Source organism: Vulpes vulpes, chromosome 13 (genome assembly GCF_048418805.1).
Source record: "Vulpes vulpes isolate BD-2025 chromosome 13, VulVul3, whole genome shotgun sequence".
NCBI lineage: Eukaryota > Metazoa > Chordata > Mammalia > Carnivora > Canidae > Vulpes > Vulpes vulpes.
Genome location: NC_132792.1, coordinates 129,766,461 through 129,785,148, shown reverse-complemented (window position 1 = coordinate 129,785,148; position 18,688 = coordinate 129,766,461). Strand labels below are relative to the sequence as shown.

Sequence of the window (18,688 nt, the reverse complement as noted above, 5' to 3'; positions counted from 1 at the left end):
GGATCTTTATCCACCCAGAACTGCCAGAGTGGAGGCCCTTTCTCATTAGGAGCCAGGGTGGGGGTGGAAGTAGACCTGCCGTGGCAGCTGCTTTTCTCCACTCAGGAGAGACTGGGCTGTGGCCCTCTGTGGCCGGACCCCCACTGACTCAATACTCTGTGCCCCTATGTTGGCTACAGGCATACACATATTTGAATGAAGGAGAGAGGTTGCTGAAAATGCTCAAGAACAACAAATCCTGGAGTCATACTTTTGAGTCAGCTACATTTTATAGCCTCAAAGGTCAGGTAAGAACCCATTACAAACATGGCCACCCACTATTTCGGGGACATTATAGAGAGACAGCAGAACCCATCCCTGTCCTTCCTGCAACCACCACCCTCCCCACCGCCCATCGCCAAAAATCCTCCCCCAGACTGTAGAACCTCAATCCTGCTATTCACACCTCCTTGCCATCACTTGCCAGCAGCCAGCTCTTCTGGTTGGCGTCTTTATGAGATGTTTTTTAACTACCTCCAAAAATGGGCATCCATGGGTAAACATGTTCTCAGAGGTAAATCATGCACATAAAGATGGGATGCAGAATCCTAGTCATCCAGCCATCCTTCATACATTCATAAACATGTCCTGTTATGCCAGGCACAGAGGGATTTTGTTCTTGTGTCTTGAGTTACCTTTTCCTCTCTCTTCTCCCCCTTGCTTCTCACTGCAGGTCTGTTTCAACATGGGGCAGATGGTGCTTGCTAAAAAAATGCTGCGGAAGGCCCTGAAGCTTCTCAACCGAATGTTTCCTCACAACTTAATCTCCCTGTTTCTTCAGTCCCATTTAGAGAAAAACAGACACTTTTACTATGTGAATCAACAGGCCCGAGAGAACTCACGTCCAAGGTAAGGGAAGGAGGGAGGTCTCACTCTTCCGAGAGAGACCTGCACATACTCCATCTGCCTGCAAAGTCTGGGCCTCTAAGAAGTACCAGAATGCCTGGTGGCTGTGACGGAGGCTCAAAGATGTGGGAGGGAGCCAGTGCGGGGTAGGGGGTAGGGGGAATGGAAGGGTGGTGGGTTGGCTACTAAGCGAGGTTGGGGTTGGCCCAGAACACAGAACACTTCACAGCAGCTTTTGTGAAAATGAGTCCAGATGACAAAAACCTCAGGGAGCCCTTTGCAAGATGAGCTCTGGTGCCAGGCCCTAGTTGGTCCCATCAATCCCTCTGGGCAGCCATGCTCCCCTGGAAGCTGCACCTCTGCTCCTAGGGCCTCGGTCACAAGCCCTTTTCCATTCATGGGTAGGACACTGAGTATTGTCCCTCCCCCAAAATGGAATAGAAGGTCCCAAAGGCCTCTGCCAGAGGACAAACTGCCCATTCATCTATTATCTGGATAGGGATATGGGAGTGTCCATCAGTCACGATTAAATCACTAAGATTTATACATTTCAGTGCATGTAAATTTTGCCTATAAAGAACCATCAAAAGTAATAAGGGGGACACCTGGGTGGCTCAGTTGGTTAAGCGTCTGACTCTTGGTCTCAGCTCAGGCCTGGATCTCAGGCTGTGAGTGCAAGCCCTGCATTGGTAGTTGTTGAAGCTGCATGTTCAGTGCATGTAGTTCATGAGAATTTTCTGCTTTACTGTGTGTATCTTTGAAATTTTCCACAACATGAGTTTTTGGATACATTCCACCAATCCCAATCTGTACCAAGGGAAATGCCACCTAGCTGGGGATTTGGAGGGCTGACAGGGGACATCTCTCCCATGTTAGGAGAGGCCGGTAGCAGTATCCCTACTAGTTCTGCCTGAGATGCAAACATCTGTTTCTAGGAGCCAGTTGCTATAGCACTTTCTCCACACCACCACGCCCGCTGCCTTCTCCCAAAAGTGTTCCCTTAAATGTGGGGAAGCCTGGGGTGGAGCTGAGCTCCTTTGCAGCTTATGGGGCAGGCTCCTGGGAAAGGGCCTGCTGTCTCAGGAGCCCCCAGGAGGGAGTGGCAGGGAGAGTTCAGCAGAGATCTCTCTGAGAGGTGGGAGGGAATCAGAGTTTGGTCACATGTAGATTTGTCTGATCAAACACAACATGCCTGAGTACCTGGGTGGCTCAGTGGTTGAATGCATGTTTTTGGCCCAGGGCGTGATCCTGGAGTCCTGGGATCGAGTCCCACCTTGGGCTCCCTGCATGGAGCCTGCTTCTCTCTCTGCCTCTCTCTCTCTCTCTGTGTGTGTCTCTCATGAATAGATAAATAAAATCTTTTTTAAAATATTAAAAAAAAACACAGCATGCCTAATTAACTTTGAAGTTCTAATCATTTTTTCACTTGTTTTGTTTTGTTTTGTTTTAGAGAGAGAGACAGAGTGTGTGTGTGAACAGGGGAGGGCAGAGGGAGAAAGAGAAAGAGAAAATCGTAAGCAGGCTCCACGCTCATCATGGGACCCAATGTGGGGCTCAAAACCACCAGCCCACGATCACCACGTGAGCCGAAATCAAGAATCGGATGCTCAACCGACTGGGCCACGAGGGCATCCCGAATCATTTTTTTAGGAGACATATACATCTCCTAGAAGATATTTAGGATGTATGCATTCTAAATAAGTTATTTATTGTTTTTTGAAATGCAAATTTACCTGGGCATCCCACATTTTCATCCCCTACATCTGACAAGCCTAGTTAACAGCATATTTTGTAAAAGGAATAAGAAGTTACTCGCAAAAGGGAAAAGAAGTACTGGTGGGGAAGAAAGTGTAGAGCTATGGGTTTCCAGTACCATCCGGTCAAAAAGTTCTGATCTCAAAAATGAGCACAAGAAACAACTCAAATGTAGGTCTCTCATGAACGTCCTATGCTGTAAGGAATTGTACCCTGTCCATGTTTCCTGAAAAGCTTTGAAAAATACTTTCCACAACACAATGTCAATGCCTAAATGTTAAGTACCTAGAATTCTTCTTTAAAAGTCTCCAGGGGGGGCAGCCCCGGTGGCAGCGGTTTAGCGCCGCCTGCAGCCCAGGGCGTGATCCTGGATCCTCGGGATCGACTTCCACGTCGGGCTCTCTGCATTGAGCCTGCTTCTCTCTCTCTCTTTCTCTCTCTCTATGAATAAATAAATAAATCTTTTTTAAAAATTAATAAATAAAAATAAAAGTCTCCGGGGGGGGGGTAGTCTCCAGGATATTGCTTTCTTCCTCCTTTCTTTTTTTCATTTAAAATAAAAACACCTGGTGTTTTTTGGGCACCCATGTGGCTCAGTAGGTTAGGCATCTGCCTTCAGCTCAGGTCATGATCTCAGTCATGGAGCCTCACATTGGGCTCTCTGTTCAGTGGGCAGTCTGCTTCTCCCTCTCCCTCTGCCTCTGAGCTCTCCCTCTCTCTCTCGAATAAATAAAATCTTTTAAAAAATAAAATCTGCTTTTTGATAAATATTTCCAATTCTCTTTTGTTTTCTTGGTTTTGTTAAATCACTAATATCAAAGCCAATTTGCTTTGGTTCCCATTTTTATCATAAATAGAAGGGACTGTTGGCTACATTATCAGTTAAATGGCTTGTTGAAGCCAAGATTGAGAATCCACACATTCTTCGTAGGTGGTCATCCATCCTCCCCTTGAATACCTCCAGCACAAGAGTTCAACACCTCCTGTGACATTCCATTCCATTGTTGGAATGTGTCTTAGTCTGCTCAGGCTGTCATAACAAAATGCCATAGACTAGGTGGCCTATAGACAGCAGAAATTTATTACTGAAGTCTGAGATCAAAGTCCCAGCATGGTCAGGGAGGGGCCTCTTCAGGGTCACAGACTTTTTTTTTTTCCACAGACTTTTTAATCTTTGTATGGTGGGAACAGGCTGGAGAGCTCTGGGGTCTCTCTTTTCTCTTTTTAATTTTTTAAATTATATTTATTCATGAGAGAGGCAGAAACAGGCAGAGGGAGAAAGCAGGCTCCTTGCAGGAAGCCCTATGCGAGACTCGATCCAGGATCCCGGGATCACACCCTGAGCCAAAGGCAGACACCCAACCACTGAGCCACCCAGGCATCCCTGAGGTTTCTTTTATAAGAGCCCTAACCCCATTTATGAGGGCTCTACCCTCATGACCTTATTACCTCCCAAAGGGCCCACCTACTGTTACCATCACTTTTAGAGGTTAGGATCCAACATATGAACTGTTGGAGATACATTCAGATCATAACAGAATGTGATTGTTAAAAATGTTCATTTCCTTTATTGAGTTGAGAGCTAGCTATGTTCAGTGGAGGACATGACACACTGGAATGGCCAGGCTGTAAGTAGACAGAGCTTGAGCCTTGCCACCACCACATTCTAGCTGTGTGACTTTGGGTTAGTCACTTAACCTGAGTCTCACCTGCTTACATAAAATGGGGTTCATTATTTCCTCCTTTCTTCCAGGCTTGTTATCAGAATCAAATGTGATGAATTATATAAATGTGCTTTTTAAATAACTTCATTTAAATGGCAGTGGCCTGACTGGGGACAAGTGATTTGCATAAATTATCTTAATGAATCCTCACAAAGTTGGTCTTATGGTCTCCATCATGTGGTGGAGAAAATGTGCTTCAGAAAAATTAACGTACCTGTACTTTACCATCTTGTAAAGGAGGCAGGACTCACACTGACATCTGCTTTGACCACCCAGCCAGGAATGAGGACTCTACTTGCATTTCTCTCAAACATGCTGGTGACAATACCTTCTTTCTTTGTTCCATGTGCGTATTTTATCTAATAGGAAGAGGAGGCTGGCACAGCTCTACAGGCAAACAGCCTGCTTCTCCTTGCTGTGGCAAATCTATAGCTTAAATTATTTTTTTCACTACAAGTATTATGGCCACCTGGCAGCTATGATGCAAGTGAATACGGCACTGGAAACTCAAGATGATTTTCAGGTAGGGTGTTCTTGTAGCTGCTTTTTAAATTTCTGTATCTCATTTAGAGGGAGACTCCTACTGGGAGCCAATGGGGATTCAAAATCACAAGAGTGTAAAAAAGCCCTTCCTGGCTGGACTGTTTTGCCAAGGCCAGCAGTTCTCAAACACTTTTGGTCCCAGTATCACTTTGGACTCTTAATAATTACTGAGGACCTCAAGGCTTTTTTATTTCTATGGGTTGTATCTACTGAAATTATAAGAAACAAAAACTGAGAAATTTAAAATATATTTTTAAAGAAAAATAAATCTCAAAAAAAAATTTAAAAAAGAAAAAAGAAAAAAGAAAAATAAATCTCTTACATATTAACATAATCAACATTTTAATTGGGGGGAGAAAAGACCAATGTCCCCAAACAAAAAATTTAGTGAGAAGAGTGGCATGTATTAAATTTCTGCAAATATCTTAATGTCTGACTTCATAGAAGATAGCTGGATTCTCAATCTGCTTCCACTTTCACTCTGTTGCAACATTAGATGTTGCCCCTGGAACACTGCACTGTAGGCCAGTAGAGAATGAGGGTAAAAAAGGAAAATGTTAAAGGATAGGTCTTTTTTAAAAAAGATAAAATTGTGACTCATAGACATACAAAAAGAACACATATCAAAGATCCTGTTAAACACATTAATTACTGAGAACTAGTATGTTACAACTGGTTCCAAGGAGAATTTAACTTATGACTGGATGTAAAACTAGTCTTGTCATGAGGCAATAATCTCATGCATTCCCCTAAACACTTATATTTCTATGCTAATTTATAATTTACATTATTAGCAGTTTTCTGCCTCATACAGAGCTGTAAAATAGCCTAAAGACAAGGTAACAAAAGGACACTAAAAACTAAAAAAAAAAAAAAGACAAGGTAACAGAGGTAACCTTAATGAGTGAGCTAGACAGGACATCCACCGAGTTTTGTTTGTTTTCTTTTGTTTTGGTCTGGCACCATTTTTCCTGACACAAATAGTGCCTTGATATCCTGAAGCTAGCTTTGCCCTCTTGGTGCACTCCCTGAAATGCTCTAGGGAGGTCTCAGGACCACAGTGGCAGAACTACTGGTCTAAATTGTTGGGGAAAAATAATTTCCTCTGCCCTTCAGAGTCCTCCTTGACTGCACTAAGAATCAAGTTGACATGAGATAGATTAACAGGAGAAAATAAAATTTAATAGCGTATGTATGGGGAGTCCACATAGACGTCAAATTTCAAAGACAAGAAGGCAACACGAGGCTTATACGCTTATACACATTAGGGAAGGGGTTGGGGAGAGAGGTGCCAAGGGGAGGAAGACGGTTAGCAGGAAAGTGAGATGTTTGGAAAACAAAGGTGTTGCTCAGTTATGCAAATAAATTTCTGAGGTAAAGAGGAATCTCTGTTAGTAGCTCTCTTCCTGGTAAAGCAGGCAGTTGAGCGACAGGTAAAGAGCTCTTTGAAACTAATATAGCACTGTATGTTAATTATATTTCAGTTTAAAAAATAAAACAAATAAATGTGTTTAAACCAAAAAAAAAAGAAAACTTTTCCTGAATGCTGGATTTTGATTGCTTTTGACTAAAAATTATGTTCATCTCAAAATGGCCCATCTCAGGGTGGCCTTCCCTTGCCCTGTGAGGTCATAAACTGAGAAATCTTTGGCTAGATGCAGGAAACTCCAAGAGACAAGATCAAGAAATTATTAAGCTAAATCCAGTTCATCTAATGAATGATCTGGTTCTTTTATAAAAATGCATCAAGTCAGGGCAGCCCTGGTGGTGCAGCGGTGTAGCGCTGCCTGCAGCCTGGGGTGTGATCCTGGGGACCCTGGATCGAGTCCCACATCGGACTCCCTGCATGGAGCCTGCTTCTCCCTCTGTCTGTGTCTCTGCCTCTCTCTCTCTCTCTCTGTGTGTGTCTCTATGAATAAATAAATAAAATCTTTAAAAAAATTGCATCAAGTCTAGGTTCCTTCTGGAGCAGTAACTTTCTCTTGAAGTGATTAATTATCAAGAATTAAGGGAAATGGTCAAGCCACTCTGCAAATGTTGGAGGAGCTTAAATTCTTAGCCAGGAGTCTGTCCCCAGCATATTAGTACCTTTCAAAAGCTGAGAAGACATAAATATGCATAAAGCCCATCAAATATAGCCCTCTGCCCATCCTCCTCTTGTGGCTCCCTGTGCTTAGCAGAAGGTCATCTCCTGCATAGGCCCTTCCTGACCCATTGACTCTTCAACCTGTCACTATTTTAGTAGCTCTTAGTACCATCTGACATTTTCTTGTTTGCTCCTTTGTTAGTGTGTAGCCTGTGTCCACTACTGGCCTGTAAACTCTATGAGAGTGGGGACCTTGTCTGTCACCTTTGTCATATCCTGAGCATCAATAAGAGTGTCTGGCACATTCTCAAGAAATATTTAGTGAATAAAATGCTTTACTTCCCCTTCATATTTGCGAGGTGTCTCTTAAAAACATGGTGGCACTAGGGGACAGGAGACCATAATGGGAAAGCCAAAATTGGAAAGTGAATCAAAAGAGGCTTGTTGGGGATCCCTGGGTGGCGCAGCAGTTTGGCGCCTGCCTTTGGCCCGGGGCGCGATCCTGGAGACTCGGGATCGAATCCCACATCGGGCTTCCAGTGCATGGAGCCTGCTTCTCCCTCTGCCTGTGTCTCTGCCTCTCTCTCTCTTTCTCTCTCTCTCTCTGTGACTATCATAAATTAAAAAATTAAAAAAATTAAAAAAGAACTAAAAAAAAAAAAAAAAAGAGGCTTGTTAACAATGTGGCCATGACTGAGGGCAGAGCAGCCTGGCCAGTGCTCCCCTGGGTGCTCAGAAGCAGACGAGACACTCATTGTTGGATAACAGAAAGACCCAGAATGAGCCCCAAGAGAGTAGTTTCCGGAACTTCACCTATCTGTGGTGTGACCACTGGCAAACCACATAACCTCCAAGCTGTGTATTTTCCCCATAAAGTAAAGCAGTTGGACTCTGTGTTCTTGGTCCAAATCCAAGAAGTCCTGGGCTCAGTCACAGCTTTGGACATTTCATTTGCCCGCCAGTCCTCTCCTGGTCCACAATTTCCAGCTGCCCTTCCCTTGTGGTAGCAGCATCTGAAACACAGCCCAGAACAAGAATACAGGAACTTCCTCAGATTGACTTTGTGGTTTAACAAATGTCCCCAGACCTGTCTGTAACACAGACTTTGTGGACTGCTTATTTTGTGTGATTTGAAGAATTCTACAGAAAAAAAAGTTCTCTTCTCCTAAATGCCTCCCTACTAATGGGGCTTCCTTCTATCATTAGGAACACTTTTTTTTTTTTTTTTAAGCTTTCTCTTCACCTGTCCCTAAGCATTTATATTCTGGGGCAACTTTATCATTTAAAAGAGTTGCTTATAGAGTAAATAACCGACTTCTCAGAAGTCTCTCAATTCAGTTTACAACTACTCTTTCCTCTTTTTAAAAGTAAACAAACCAAACCCACCCTTCTTTTTTGTTAAATAGAAGTATACACACTTGTTATAAAAATTAAAACATCACATAAATGTATAAAGTAAAAAGTAAAGTCCCTCTTGTCCCTCAGATTCCTCCCCAGATATGCACCATGGAGTGAGTCCTTCCAGGCTTTTTGCTACGCAATCATATATTCACATATATAAGCCACTGCTCTTATTTTTCACAAAAATTAAAACTCTTATATTTTGCTTAAGGACTCTGTGGATAAGAGGAACCATCGAGCTTGTCCTGGATAATCCAATTAACAGGTGGCAGAGACCCAGTTTAATTTCTGTACCTAAGGGCAGCCCGGGTGGCTCAGCGGTTTAGCACCGCCTTCAGCCCAGGGCCTGATCCTGGAGACCCAGGATCGAGTCCAACGTCCAGTCCCACGTCTGGGCTCCCTGCATGGAGCCTGCTTCTCTCTCTGCCTGTGTCTCTGCCTCTCTCTGTCTCTCTCTGTCTCTCTCTCTCTCTTTCTCTCTCTCTCCCTCATGAATAAATAAATAAAATCTTTAAAAAGAAATTTCTGTACCTAAGCCCATGCCTTGGCCTAAGGACCGGCTCCATCCTCAATGGACTGGCCAACATTGGGCGATGTCCCCAAGCTTTCTGCTTTGGGTTCCTTCTCAGTTTTGCCACTTCTCTTTTCCACTGCTGCCATTTCAGATCATTAAGGCCTACCTGGACTATTCACTGTACCACCAGCTGGCCGGCTACCAGGGTATGTGGTTCAAATATGAAATCATGGCCATGGAACGGATCTCCAGTCTCCCCCTGAAAGACTCAAGCATTGAAATCATGTCATATGTGGCTGATAAACTGGGCTACACCAAGCTTTTAATGGGTCACTTGGACTTGGCCATTGACTTAGGTAAGTTTGTCTGGGCAAGAAGGGACATGCAGATACAAGTGACACCTTGAAATACACTGGAATTGTTTTCTTCCCAGGATCTCGAGCCCACAAGATGTGGGCACTGCTCCAGAATCCCAACAGACGCTATAGGGTCCTCTGCTGGCTTAGTAAATCTCTCTTCTTGAAAAACAGGTATTTAGCTGAAAGTATTTTCCAAAATTAGAGGGAGGAAGCCATAATAATTGAGCATTCTGGGCTCACTTTACCCTGACCATGGGGTGACAAGGGAGTGGGATCTATGGCATGATGTGACTGATAATCATAGTCTTTGGGATACCACTGCTATTTGCATAGCCTTCTTTTTCTTTTAAGATTTTATTATTTTTTTAAAGTAGTCTCTACATCCAATGTGGGCTCAAACTTATACAACCCCGAGATCGAGAGTTGTATGCTCCACTGATGGAGCTAGCCAGGCACCCCTGCACAGCAGTCTCTTACATACATCATCCCTAGTTTGTCTACTCTGGTCAGTAACTGGAGGAGAGTCAGCCCATCATCCTGCTGTGGGGGATGGGGTGCTCCACTGGCAGGGAGAGGAAACAGGAAGAGTCAAAACAGGGGAGTCAAATGTCCAGAGAAGAGCAGCCAGGAGCAAAGGTCCTGCCAGCTTGGCCCAAATCTGGCTGCCCTGTGATAGACACAGGTCTGTGACAACAGTTTGAGCCAAGAGCCAATTTGAGATTTGGGAGTGGCTTTGAAATCTGTATCAGGGCCATATTTGATCTGGAACTCTGGGTAGCATGGAGAGGAGATCATTACTAACCTCCTTCCTCTCCTCCCCAGCACTTCCTAATCTTACCACCTTCCTTTGCCACAGAAACAAGCAACTGGTCCAGGTGCTGGGCTGGCTGTGGGACCTTTCTATAATGGAAGAGCACATCTTTAGCAAAGCATTTTTCTATTTTGTCTGCCTGGACATCATGCTTTATTCTGGTAAATGTGGCTTTGGAATTTACAAGAAATTGGGGATGTGGTATGTGTGTCGGTGTGGTGCTGTGGGAGCTGGGGTCTTGAGACCACTAGGGCTCTGTCTGGAAAGACATATAAGACAGGGAGGGGGAGAGCCTGGTGTAAGAGCTGAGGAGCCATCTGGAAGGTGCAAGGATGGTGAAGGACCAACAAGGAAGAGAATTTAGTTCACAAGAAGCTGCCAGGTTAGCATCTAGATCTATTTACACACAAGTGGTAGTGACAACAATGTTTTACTATGTTTCTTTTACTAGAGTACTTGTTAGCAGAATATATTTAAAAACTTGATGTTTTAGGATGAAGGGTTAAATGGCTAACGAGTCCAGGCCCTGGTAGCTGTTGGAGATTCAGAGAACAAGTTCTGTCCCTATAATTCCTGGTTACACCAAGTAGGCGGCCCTTAGTGTCCATAGTAAACCAGTGGGGCCAAGCTGGGCATTCATTCCCCACCATGTGGTCTTGAAAAGGGTTACAGATACTGCTGCCAACAAGGGAATCACCAGTGGGGAGATGGGGAAGTCCAGGGTCCCTCAGGGAGGCCTGGTTTAACCTCCACTCCTGTCTGGTCAATCCTATGGAGTTGTGCCCTGTGTGCATACACTTCCACAAAAGCTGGAACTCTGTGAACACAGGGCAGTGTGCTCACAAAGTGGTTGCCATCCACTGGACAATTCATAAAGTCAACAGAGACTCTGGCCTCTCCCCACAGTGGGAAACCTGCCTGGGAGCTACTAGGCCAGAACAGGACCACCCCAACCCACCACCCAAGCTTTCCTATTTCTCTTTTAGGCTTTGTTTATAAGACATTTGAAGAATGTTTGGAATTCATATACCAAAATGAAGACAACAGAATCCTCAAATTCCAAAGTGGAATCCTCCTGGGACTTTACTCCAGTGTTGCTGTCTGGTAACAATGTGTTTGCATATCACTAAACTCCCAAATTAGAAAATGTTGAATCCTGAATAAGAGTCTTATGATATTAAAAAAAAAAAAAGAAAGAAAAGAAAAGATAGAAAGAAAAGAATTTATAATTTATGCTTGAGACAGCTATAACTGAAAGGCACCTGGGGGGTCACCTAGTTCATCCCCCTCCAGCAAGACCACCTCAGGTGCACTCAGCGCTACAAGCATTTATTACATGCTTACATTTATTACATTTATTACAAGCATTTATTACACCATGGCACAGTAACACAGAGAGGAGTAAGAGTACTTGCTTTGGAGGTGTATCTTGGTGTTTGAGGGAGACTCATAAACGCACCACTTGCCCACCCACCGCCCCGATCAAGATGGAATTATGTTGAAAAACATTGTTGCTAGAACTGATGTGGGAGGGTGTGGCTTATGTGTGCAAGTAGGTGGGCTTCCTACTTTTGAAGCCCAGTATTAACCTTGCCCCCTTGGCAGCAGGCAGTTCTGGAAAACTGCAGTTCTCCCCCTTCAAGAAAGACCTCTTTCCACCACATGGTGGAGAGAAGAGCTACCGGAAGCTCCCACCCTATGGGCCTCACTGCCCCTCAGGCTAGAGAGGCCAGGTACCAGGCTCCACCTGCCTACCTCCTTCCCCAGTCACCAATAAGCCGTTCTCCCTCCTTTTTTTTTTTTTTAAGGTTTTATTTATTCATGAGAGACAGAGAGAGATAGAAACATAGGCAGAGGGAGAAGCAGGCTGCTGTGGGGAGCCCAGTGTGGGACCGGATCCCGGATCCTGGGATCCTGAGCTGAAGGCAGACACTCAACTACTGAGCCACCCAGACATGCCTTGTTAACACTTGTTAACACAGATTCCTGGCCCCATCTCCAGAGTGTCTGATTCCTCAGACTTGTCTTGGACCAACAAGTCTGCATTTCTAAGGGACATCCAGGTGACGCTGGTGATCCCCATCTGTAGCCCACACTTTGAGTAGCACTGGCCTAGGCCATTTCCCTTTGGAAGTGGAGCAATTTCTTCAAGCTCTAGAATGTATAGCTCCAAGTGTCTAAGATCCTTCACTTTATCTAGTTTCCAAAGAGTTAAATAAGTGGTTGCTAATATTACCTGAGCATTCCCCAGGATTCTGCTTGTCTCAAACCATCAAAAAATTCTATTCTTGTCCTGCTCCATATCACACATCCTTCCCATACCAGGGAGTGGGTGGCAGGTTTCTGGGCCTGGGTACCAGGCACTCTACTTGCAGAGAGACCCATTTCTGAACCTCAGCTCATCCCAAGGTCAGCTCTGATTTGTGTTCTTCTGTGATGGCACAGGTATGCCAGGCTCCAGGAATGGGACGACTTTCACATATTTTCCAATAGAGCTAAAAACTTAGTGTCAAGAAGAACACCGACAGCTCTTTACTATGAGGGCATCAGTAGGTACATGGAGGGACAAGTTCTCTACCTTCAAAAGCAGATTGAAGATCAATCTGAAAATGCTCAAGATAGTGGAGTCGAGCTACTCAAGGTAAGCCCAGGACAGACCACTCCTTAAGTGGATTTCTGTCTGCCTCCCTCCGATAATTTTCTTGGATTCCAGAATTTATATGTTTATAGCACAAATTCTTAAGATAACTCCTTCTCCCCAGATTAGAAGAAAATACAAATTGCCCACAACCTTACTTCTCAGAGATAACCACTTTTTACCTACAGAGACACCACTGCTTGAGTTTTCTTTCTGTATGCGCACAGGCACACATTTCTATTTTTTAAACGTGCTACCAAATAAAATATATTGTGAATAATTTCATGCCAGTAGATTGTTTTCTATACCATGAATTAAAAGGAAGCATAGTATTTTCTCTTATAGATAAATCTCATAGATCTTGTTAGAAGATATGCCAAACTGTTCTGGGACAGAAATTTTTTGTAGCATTTTATTCTTGTTCCTGTGATAAACATCTTGGTAGGTTAAGTCTTTGCACGAGGAAATTTAAATTGTTCAGCTGACCCTAAATGTGTCTCTCACCTTTTTTTTTTTTTAAGATTTTGTTTATTTATTTGACAGAGAGAGAAAGTACACAAGAAGGCAGAGCAGCAGGCAGAGGGAGAGATGAGAAGCAGACTCCCCACTGAGCAGGGAGCCCAATGCAGGGCTTGATCCCAGGACCCCAGGATCACGACCCAAACCAAAGGCAGATGCTAAACTAACTGAACCACCCAGGCACCCCCTGAATGTGTCTTTTAAGTTAACATCCTAAAAGAAACTTGTAAAATGCATCTTCAAACACTTCAATATAAGCATTACAGAATGCATATCTTCCACTCCCTGAACAAAATTGTGCTGAGTGCAAAAATCCATACATCAATAAAATATTCAGCTGATATGTAGTAACCACCAGGTACAGCAGTAGGAGTACAAGGCAGGAACAAATTACACCTGCTATTGGCTCTAGGCTTACAGCCGAGATGGGGCAAGCCCTCCAAGGGAGCAAACGGCTGGATCTCCGGTATTGACTTGACGCTTGTTTGCCTTGTTCACTTAAAAACTAAGTACGGGGCAGCCCGGGTGGCTCAGTGGTTTACCGCTGCCTTCAGCCCAGGGTGGATTCCTGGAGACCTGGGATCAAGTCCCACATTGGGCTCCCTGCATGGAGCCTGCTTCTCCCTCTGCCTGTGTCTCTGCCTCTCTCTCTCTCTCTCTGTGTCTCTCATGAATGAATAAATAAAATCTTAAAAAAAAAAAAAAAGACTAAGCACAGGTGTATTAGTTTTCTATTGCTGGGGCCTCAGCACAACTAACAGCTTACATAACACAAACCTTTTATCTCACGGTTTGGCAGATCAGAAGTCTGGACAGGCTTATCTGGGTTCTCTGCTTAGGGGTCTTAGAAATCTTTAAAATCAAGATGTTGACCAAACTACTTTCTCATGATCTAAGGAAGAATCTGCTCACAGGGGGCACCTGGGTGGCTCAGTTGGTTAAACATCTGCCTTTGGTTTAGGTCATGATCCCGGAGTCTCTGAGTCCTGAGCAAGGAGTCTGCTTCTCCCTCTCCCTCTGCCCCTCCGCCTGCTCCTTCTCTCTCCTCTCTCTCTTTCTCTCAAATAAATAAAATCTTTAAAAAAAGAAAAGAAAAGAAACTGCTTGCAGGTTCCTTAAGTTTGTAAGCAGAATCCAGATGCTGAAAATTTAGGAGTGTCCCTATTTCAGAGATGTTAAAATATTTCAAAACAAGGCATTCTGGGACTTCAAGGCACCTTAAAGTCTAGTAGCTCTTTTATTTTTTTTTTTTTTAAGATTTTATTTATTTGTTCATGAGAGACACAGAGAGAGAGGTAGAGGGAGAAGCAGGCTCCTTGAAGGGAGACTGATGAAGGACTCGAATCCCAGGACCCCAGCATCATGACCTGACCCAAAGGCAAACACTCAACTGCTGAGCCACCCTGGCATCCCTATAGTAGCTTCTTTAATCTTGAGAACCTCATTAGGAGGGAGGTCCTTTTCCCAACTGCAGAGAGCCTTCCATCTGCCCAGGTAGGAGCCTTGAGCTACCATACTCACACAACACCCACGTGTCTCTTCCTGCAACTTGTTCACACCACTTATAGGCCATTGTCAGCACCGCTTAGAGATATGTACTCTTTGCCATAGAGCATGTGTTTATTATTTCTGATGCATAAAGCATTCTACTGACTCACATTCAGGACTTGCTTGGTTTTATAAAACATTATTTCGTCTCATGTAATTATTATGTATTATTTCGTTTCATGTAATTATTATGTAATTTCATGTAATTTGATAGAGTAAATGTCTTTCCTTGAGTTGAAAGAATGACCTATGTGGGATTTGAGACATGCTTAACTCCATGTTGGTCAGAAAAAATAGGGGACGCACCTGGGTGGCTCAGTTGATTAAGCGTCTGACTTTTGCTGGAGTCATGATCTCAGGGTCCTGGAAGCAGGACCTCTCCCTCTGCCTGCTGATCCTCCTGCTTGTGCGTACTCTCTCTGTTCAAATAAATAAATAAGTAATCTTTTTTTTAAAATAGGTTTGTTTGTTTTTTACCATATTACACATGATTTATTCAAACATTCTTTTTTTTTTTCTTCCAAATGCCAGGCACATTACATATGACAAGTGAACTGGCTGTCATTATCTTTTTAAAATATTGATTACTAATAAAGGTGTGCCACACTTTTGGCCAAAGTGATATTATGAAAATCCAGATAGATAAACTAGCAGGTGCTGAAAAGAAACACATCTTTATTTAATGAGTAGTAAAGTGATAAAACTCACCCATCCCAAAGACAGAGTACAGGTTAAAAATAGAGTAGGTACTCCTGGGTTACAATAAAGATGAGAAAAATATTGTCTCTGCACTCAAGGACTTTGTGATTTACCGAGTTAGAAAAGTAGGTGGGGGAGGGGGCCCAGGGCTGGGAAGCCTAGGTAGAGGATGCTGGGGGAACGTGGGAGCACACGTGAAGAGCCCACTGTAAGCTCTCCCATGGGACACAGAGCAATGTCTTGTTCACAGTAGGTTTCATTTCTTAAATAACTGATGAATGAAATAGACATGGAACAGATTGGTCAGGAAAACTCAATGTTCAACTCCGTTTCTATAATACTGAAGTAAATACAATAAGATACTGTTTCATTGACTATCAAATTAGCAAAGACATGAAAGAAGACACATTCATACTCCGAAAGACTCCCATAAACTTTCTGGGAGCATTCTGGCAAAATATCTTTAAAATATGCACATCAGTTAATTCTCTTCCTGGGAATTATCCTAAGGAAAAATCTGATGGCAAAGAAAAAACTTATCTATGAAGGTATTAATCTCAGGTTCATAACATTAAAAAACTAGGAGAAAATGAAAACTATATATACTTCACAAAGAAGACTTTGGTTGAGTCAAAAATGGTGCATTTAAACATTGGGATATTTGACATAAAAATTCTGAATCTCTGACTCTACTTTTAAAAACTGTAGTGTTGGGATGCCTGGGTGGTTCGTGGTTGAGCATCTGCCTTTGGCCCAGAGCATGATCCTGGGATCTGGGATCGAGTCCTGCATTGGGCTCCTTGCGGGGAGCCTGCTTCTCCCTCAGTCTGTGTCTCTACCTCTCTCTCTCTCAATCTGTGTCTCTCATGGATAAATAAATAAGAATATTTAAAACAAAACAAACAAACAAACACAAAAAACTGGAGTACCTGGTGACTCTAAGCCCACAGTCAAAGTAGGGCAGCCTTTGGCTGGAATTGACAGGTGACACTTGATAGGCCGCATCTTCTCTAGTATGACATAATTCCCTCTCCTTATCATGTTACATCCAGACTGCTTATTTTTGTTGTTGTTGTTTTAGAGAGAGAGAGAGGCAAAGAAATAAGTGGGAAAGCATGTACCCAAATATTAAAAGTATTTCTCCATCCTAGGCTTATGGGTAATTCTTAGTCTATACTTTTTTCCCTAAATTTTGAACAATAACTTATATTGCCTTGCTAATCAAAAAAAATTTTTTTAAGATTATTTATTTATTTATTTATTTGAGAGAGAAAGAGGGAGCGAGCATGAGCAGGGGGGAAGGAACAGAAGGAGAGGAAGAAGCAGACTCCTCACTGAGCAGGAAGCCCAGTGTGTGTGTGGAGGTGAGGGAGGCTTGACCCCAGGACCCCAAGATCATGACCTGAGTGGAAGGGAGATGCTTAACCGACTGAGTCACCCAGGCACCCCTGAAAAGATTTTTTTTTAACGTGGTTGCAGAGAAGGGTGGTAAGCCCATCCATATCACATTCTTGGTCTGAGGCTACTTCACTTGACATGTGTCACCATACAAGGTGACATGTATGTATGTCTCTGTAATACACTTTTTCATTTGATTGCTTAAATCTTTGAAATGTTCCAAATCATCTGCAGAGGAAAAATCTTTGTGGCCAAGGACTAATTTCTGACTCAGATATGCTGTTTTTCCTTTAGAACTTGGAGAGTTTAGTGGCTCAGAATACCACTGGTCCTGTCTTCTACCCAAGGCTCTACCACCTGATGGCCTATGTCTGTATACTAATGGGAGACGGGCAGAACTGTGACCTCTTCCTGAACACAGCCATACAGCTCTGTGAAACACAAGGGAATGTGCTGGAGAAATGCTGGCTGAGCATGAACAAAGTATGTACCATCATCCAGCAAGCCAGGATGGGGATGCCCACCCTTCTAAGGAAGCCCCAGAAACCTATTGCCTAGTAGGTTTCCCCAAGCATGGAAGACCATCACAGGCCTTTCTGGACTCTTCCTGAAAGGGGTTAGAGATCCATAGTTCGGGTGTGTGTGCCGTCTCTTCAAGTTCCCATAGAATCTCCCTCACATTCATATCTGCTTCAGGAAGATCTCTGCCCCATCGTTGTGGCCCTCAGCACTCTCTACATTGTGTTATGTTGCTATGCATGTCTTTCCTCCCCCTTGAGAACGTGAACTCTTAGAAGGCAAAAATCACACGTAGCATCCAGCACCCCACCTTGCACTCAGTATTTGTTGAACAAGTGAATGGATGTGTGCTTATATGTGTTTATTTAAAGAATCGTGTCAGCATCTGAGTTTGGGCAGCAAAATTCAACATTTTGTCAGTGGGTTCACTCAGTTTTGAAAGCTGGACACTGGAACCAGTCCTGTATGAGATCAACCTTGGTCACGCAAGTTGAAGAGCACTAATTAATCCTTTGCCTTCTCCCTACTCGCAGGATTGGTGGTACTCAAGCTCTGAGTTAACAGAAAACCAATGGCTTAAAACAATCTCGAGTCTCCCATCATGGGAAAACATTGTATCTGGCAAGGTAAAGATGCAGGATATTCAGAGAAACAAATTCCTGATGAGAATTAATATCCTGGACAATCCTTTCTAACATTTCATGAAAGAGGACAAAGATTTCAGGAAGACTCCTTCTCTTGCGATTATCCATTATTAACCTTTCCTCATAGCCGGCACCCCCCAGGTCCCTGCACATTCTCTTCTGTTCCAGACACAGAACCAAATACACTGGTTTCTTCCCTCTTCCTAGAGGGTCAGACAGGATCAGCAGGGTCATGCTTACTCTCTCCCAGTTTTATACAAACTGCCTTTGGCTCTCATTTTCAACTTGACCTGTTCATTTTGACCCATGCAAAATGTGTGTCCTGCGGAAAAATATCAATATCAAAATGGTATGTGTTGTGACAGATACATTTCTAGTTAATATATTAAACTGAAAATGTTATTTTTACATGTCTAGTTGTTCCACTTTTTGTAGCACCATATTGCAAATGGCAAATTCTTCTCTTGGTCTGTAAGGGCAAGATTTGAAAAGACACATTTTTTAAAAAGATTTTATTTATTCATGAGAGAGAGAGAGAGAGAAAGAGAGAGAGAGAGGCAGAGACATAAGCAGAGTCCATGCAGGGACACTGATGCAGAATTCGATCCCGGGACTCCAGAATCGTGCCCTGGGCCAAAGGCAGGT

The 18,688-nt window shown here is 43.4% G+C and overlaps 1 protein-coding gene across 1 annotated transcript in view; it reads left to right on the top strand.

Annotated features, from left to right (window-relative positions):
• ADCY10 (adenylate cyclase 10) overlaps positions 1–18,245 on the top strand; it is an 83,105-nt gene extending 64,860 nt beyond the window's left edge. The window contains exons 24-33 of the mRNA XM_072732946.1: positions 180–287; positions 713–888; positions 4,731–4,887; positions 9,060–9,264; positions 9,342–9,438; positions 10,124–10,239; positions 11,065–11,182; positions 12,524–12,719; positions 17,175–17,363; positions 17,933–18,245. Of these exons, the coding sequence (XP_072589047.1) occupies positions 180–287; positions 713–888; positions 4,731–4,887; positions 9,060–9,264; positions 9,342–9,438; positions 10,124–10,239; positions 11,065–11,182; positions 12,524–12,719; positions 17,175–17,363; positions 17,933–18,094 (1,524 nt within the window). The 3' untranslated portion in view covers positions 18,095–18,245. The remainder of the gene's footprint in view (positions 1–179; positions 288–712; positions 889–4,730; positions 4,888–9,059; positions 9,265–9,341; positions 9,439–10,123; positions 10,240–11,064; positions 11,183–12,523; positions 12,720–17,174; positions 17,364–17,932) is intronic.
• The last annotated feature ends 443 nt before the right edge of the window (positions 18,246–18,688 follow it).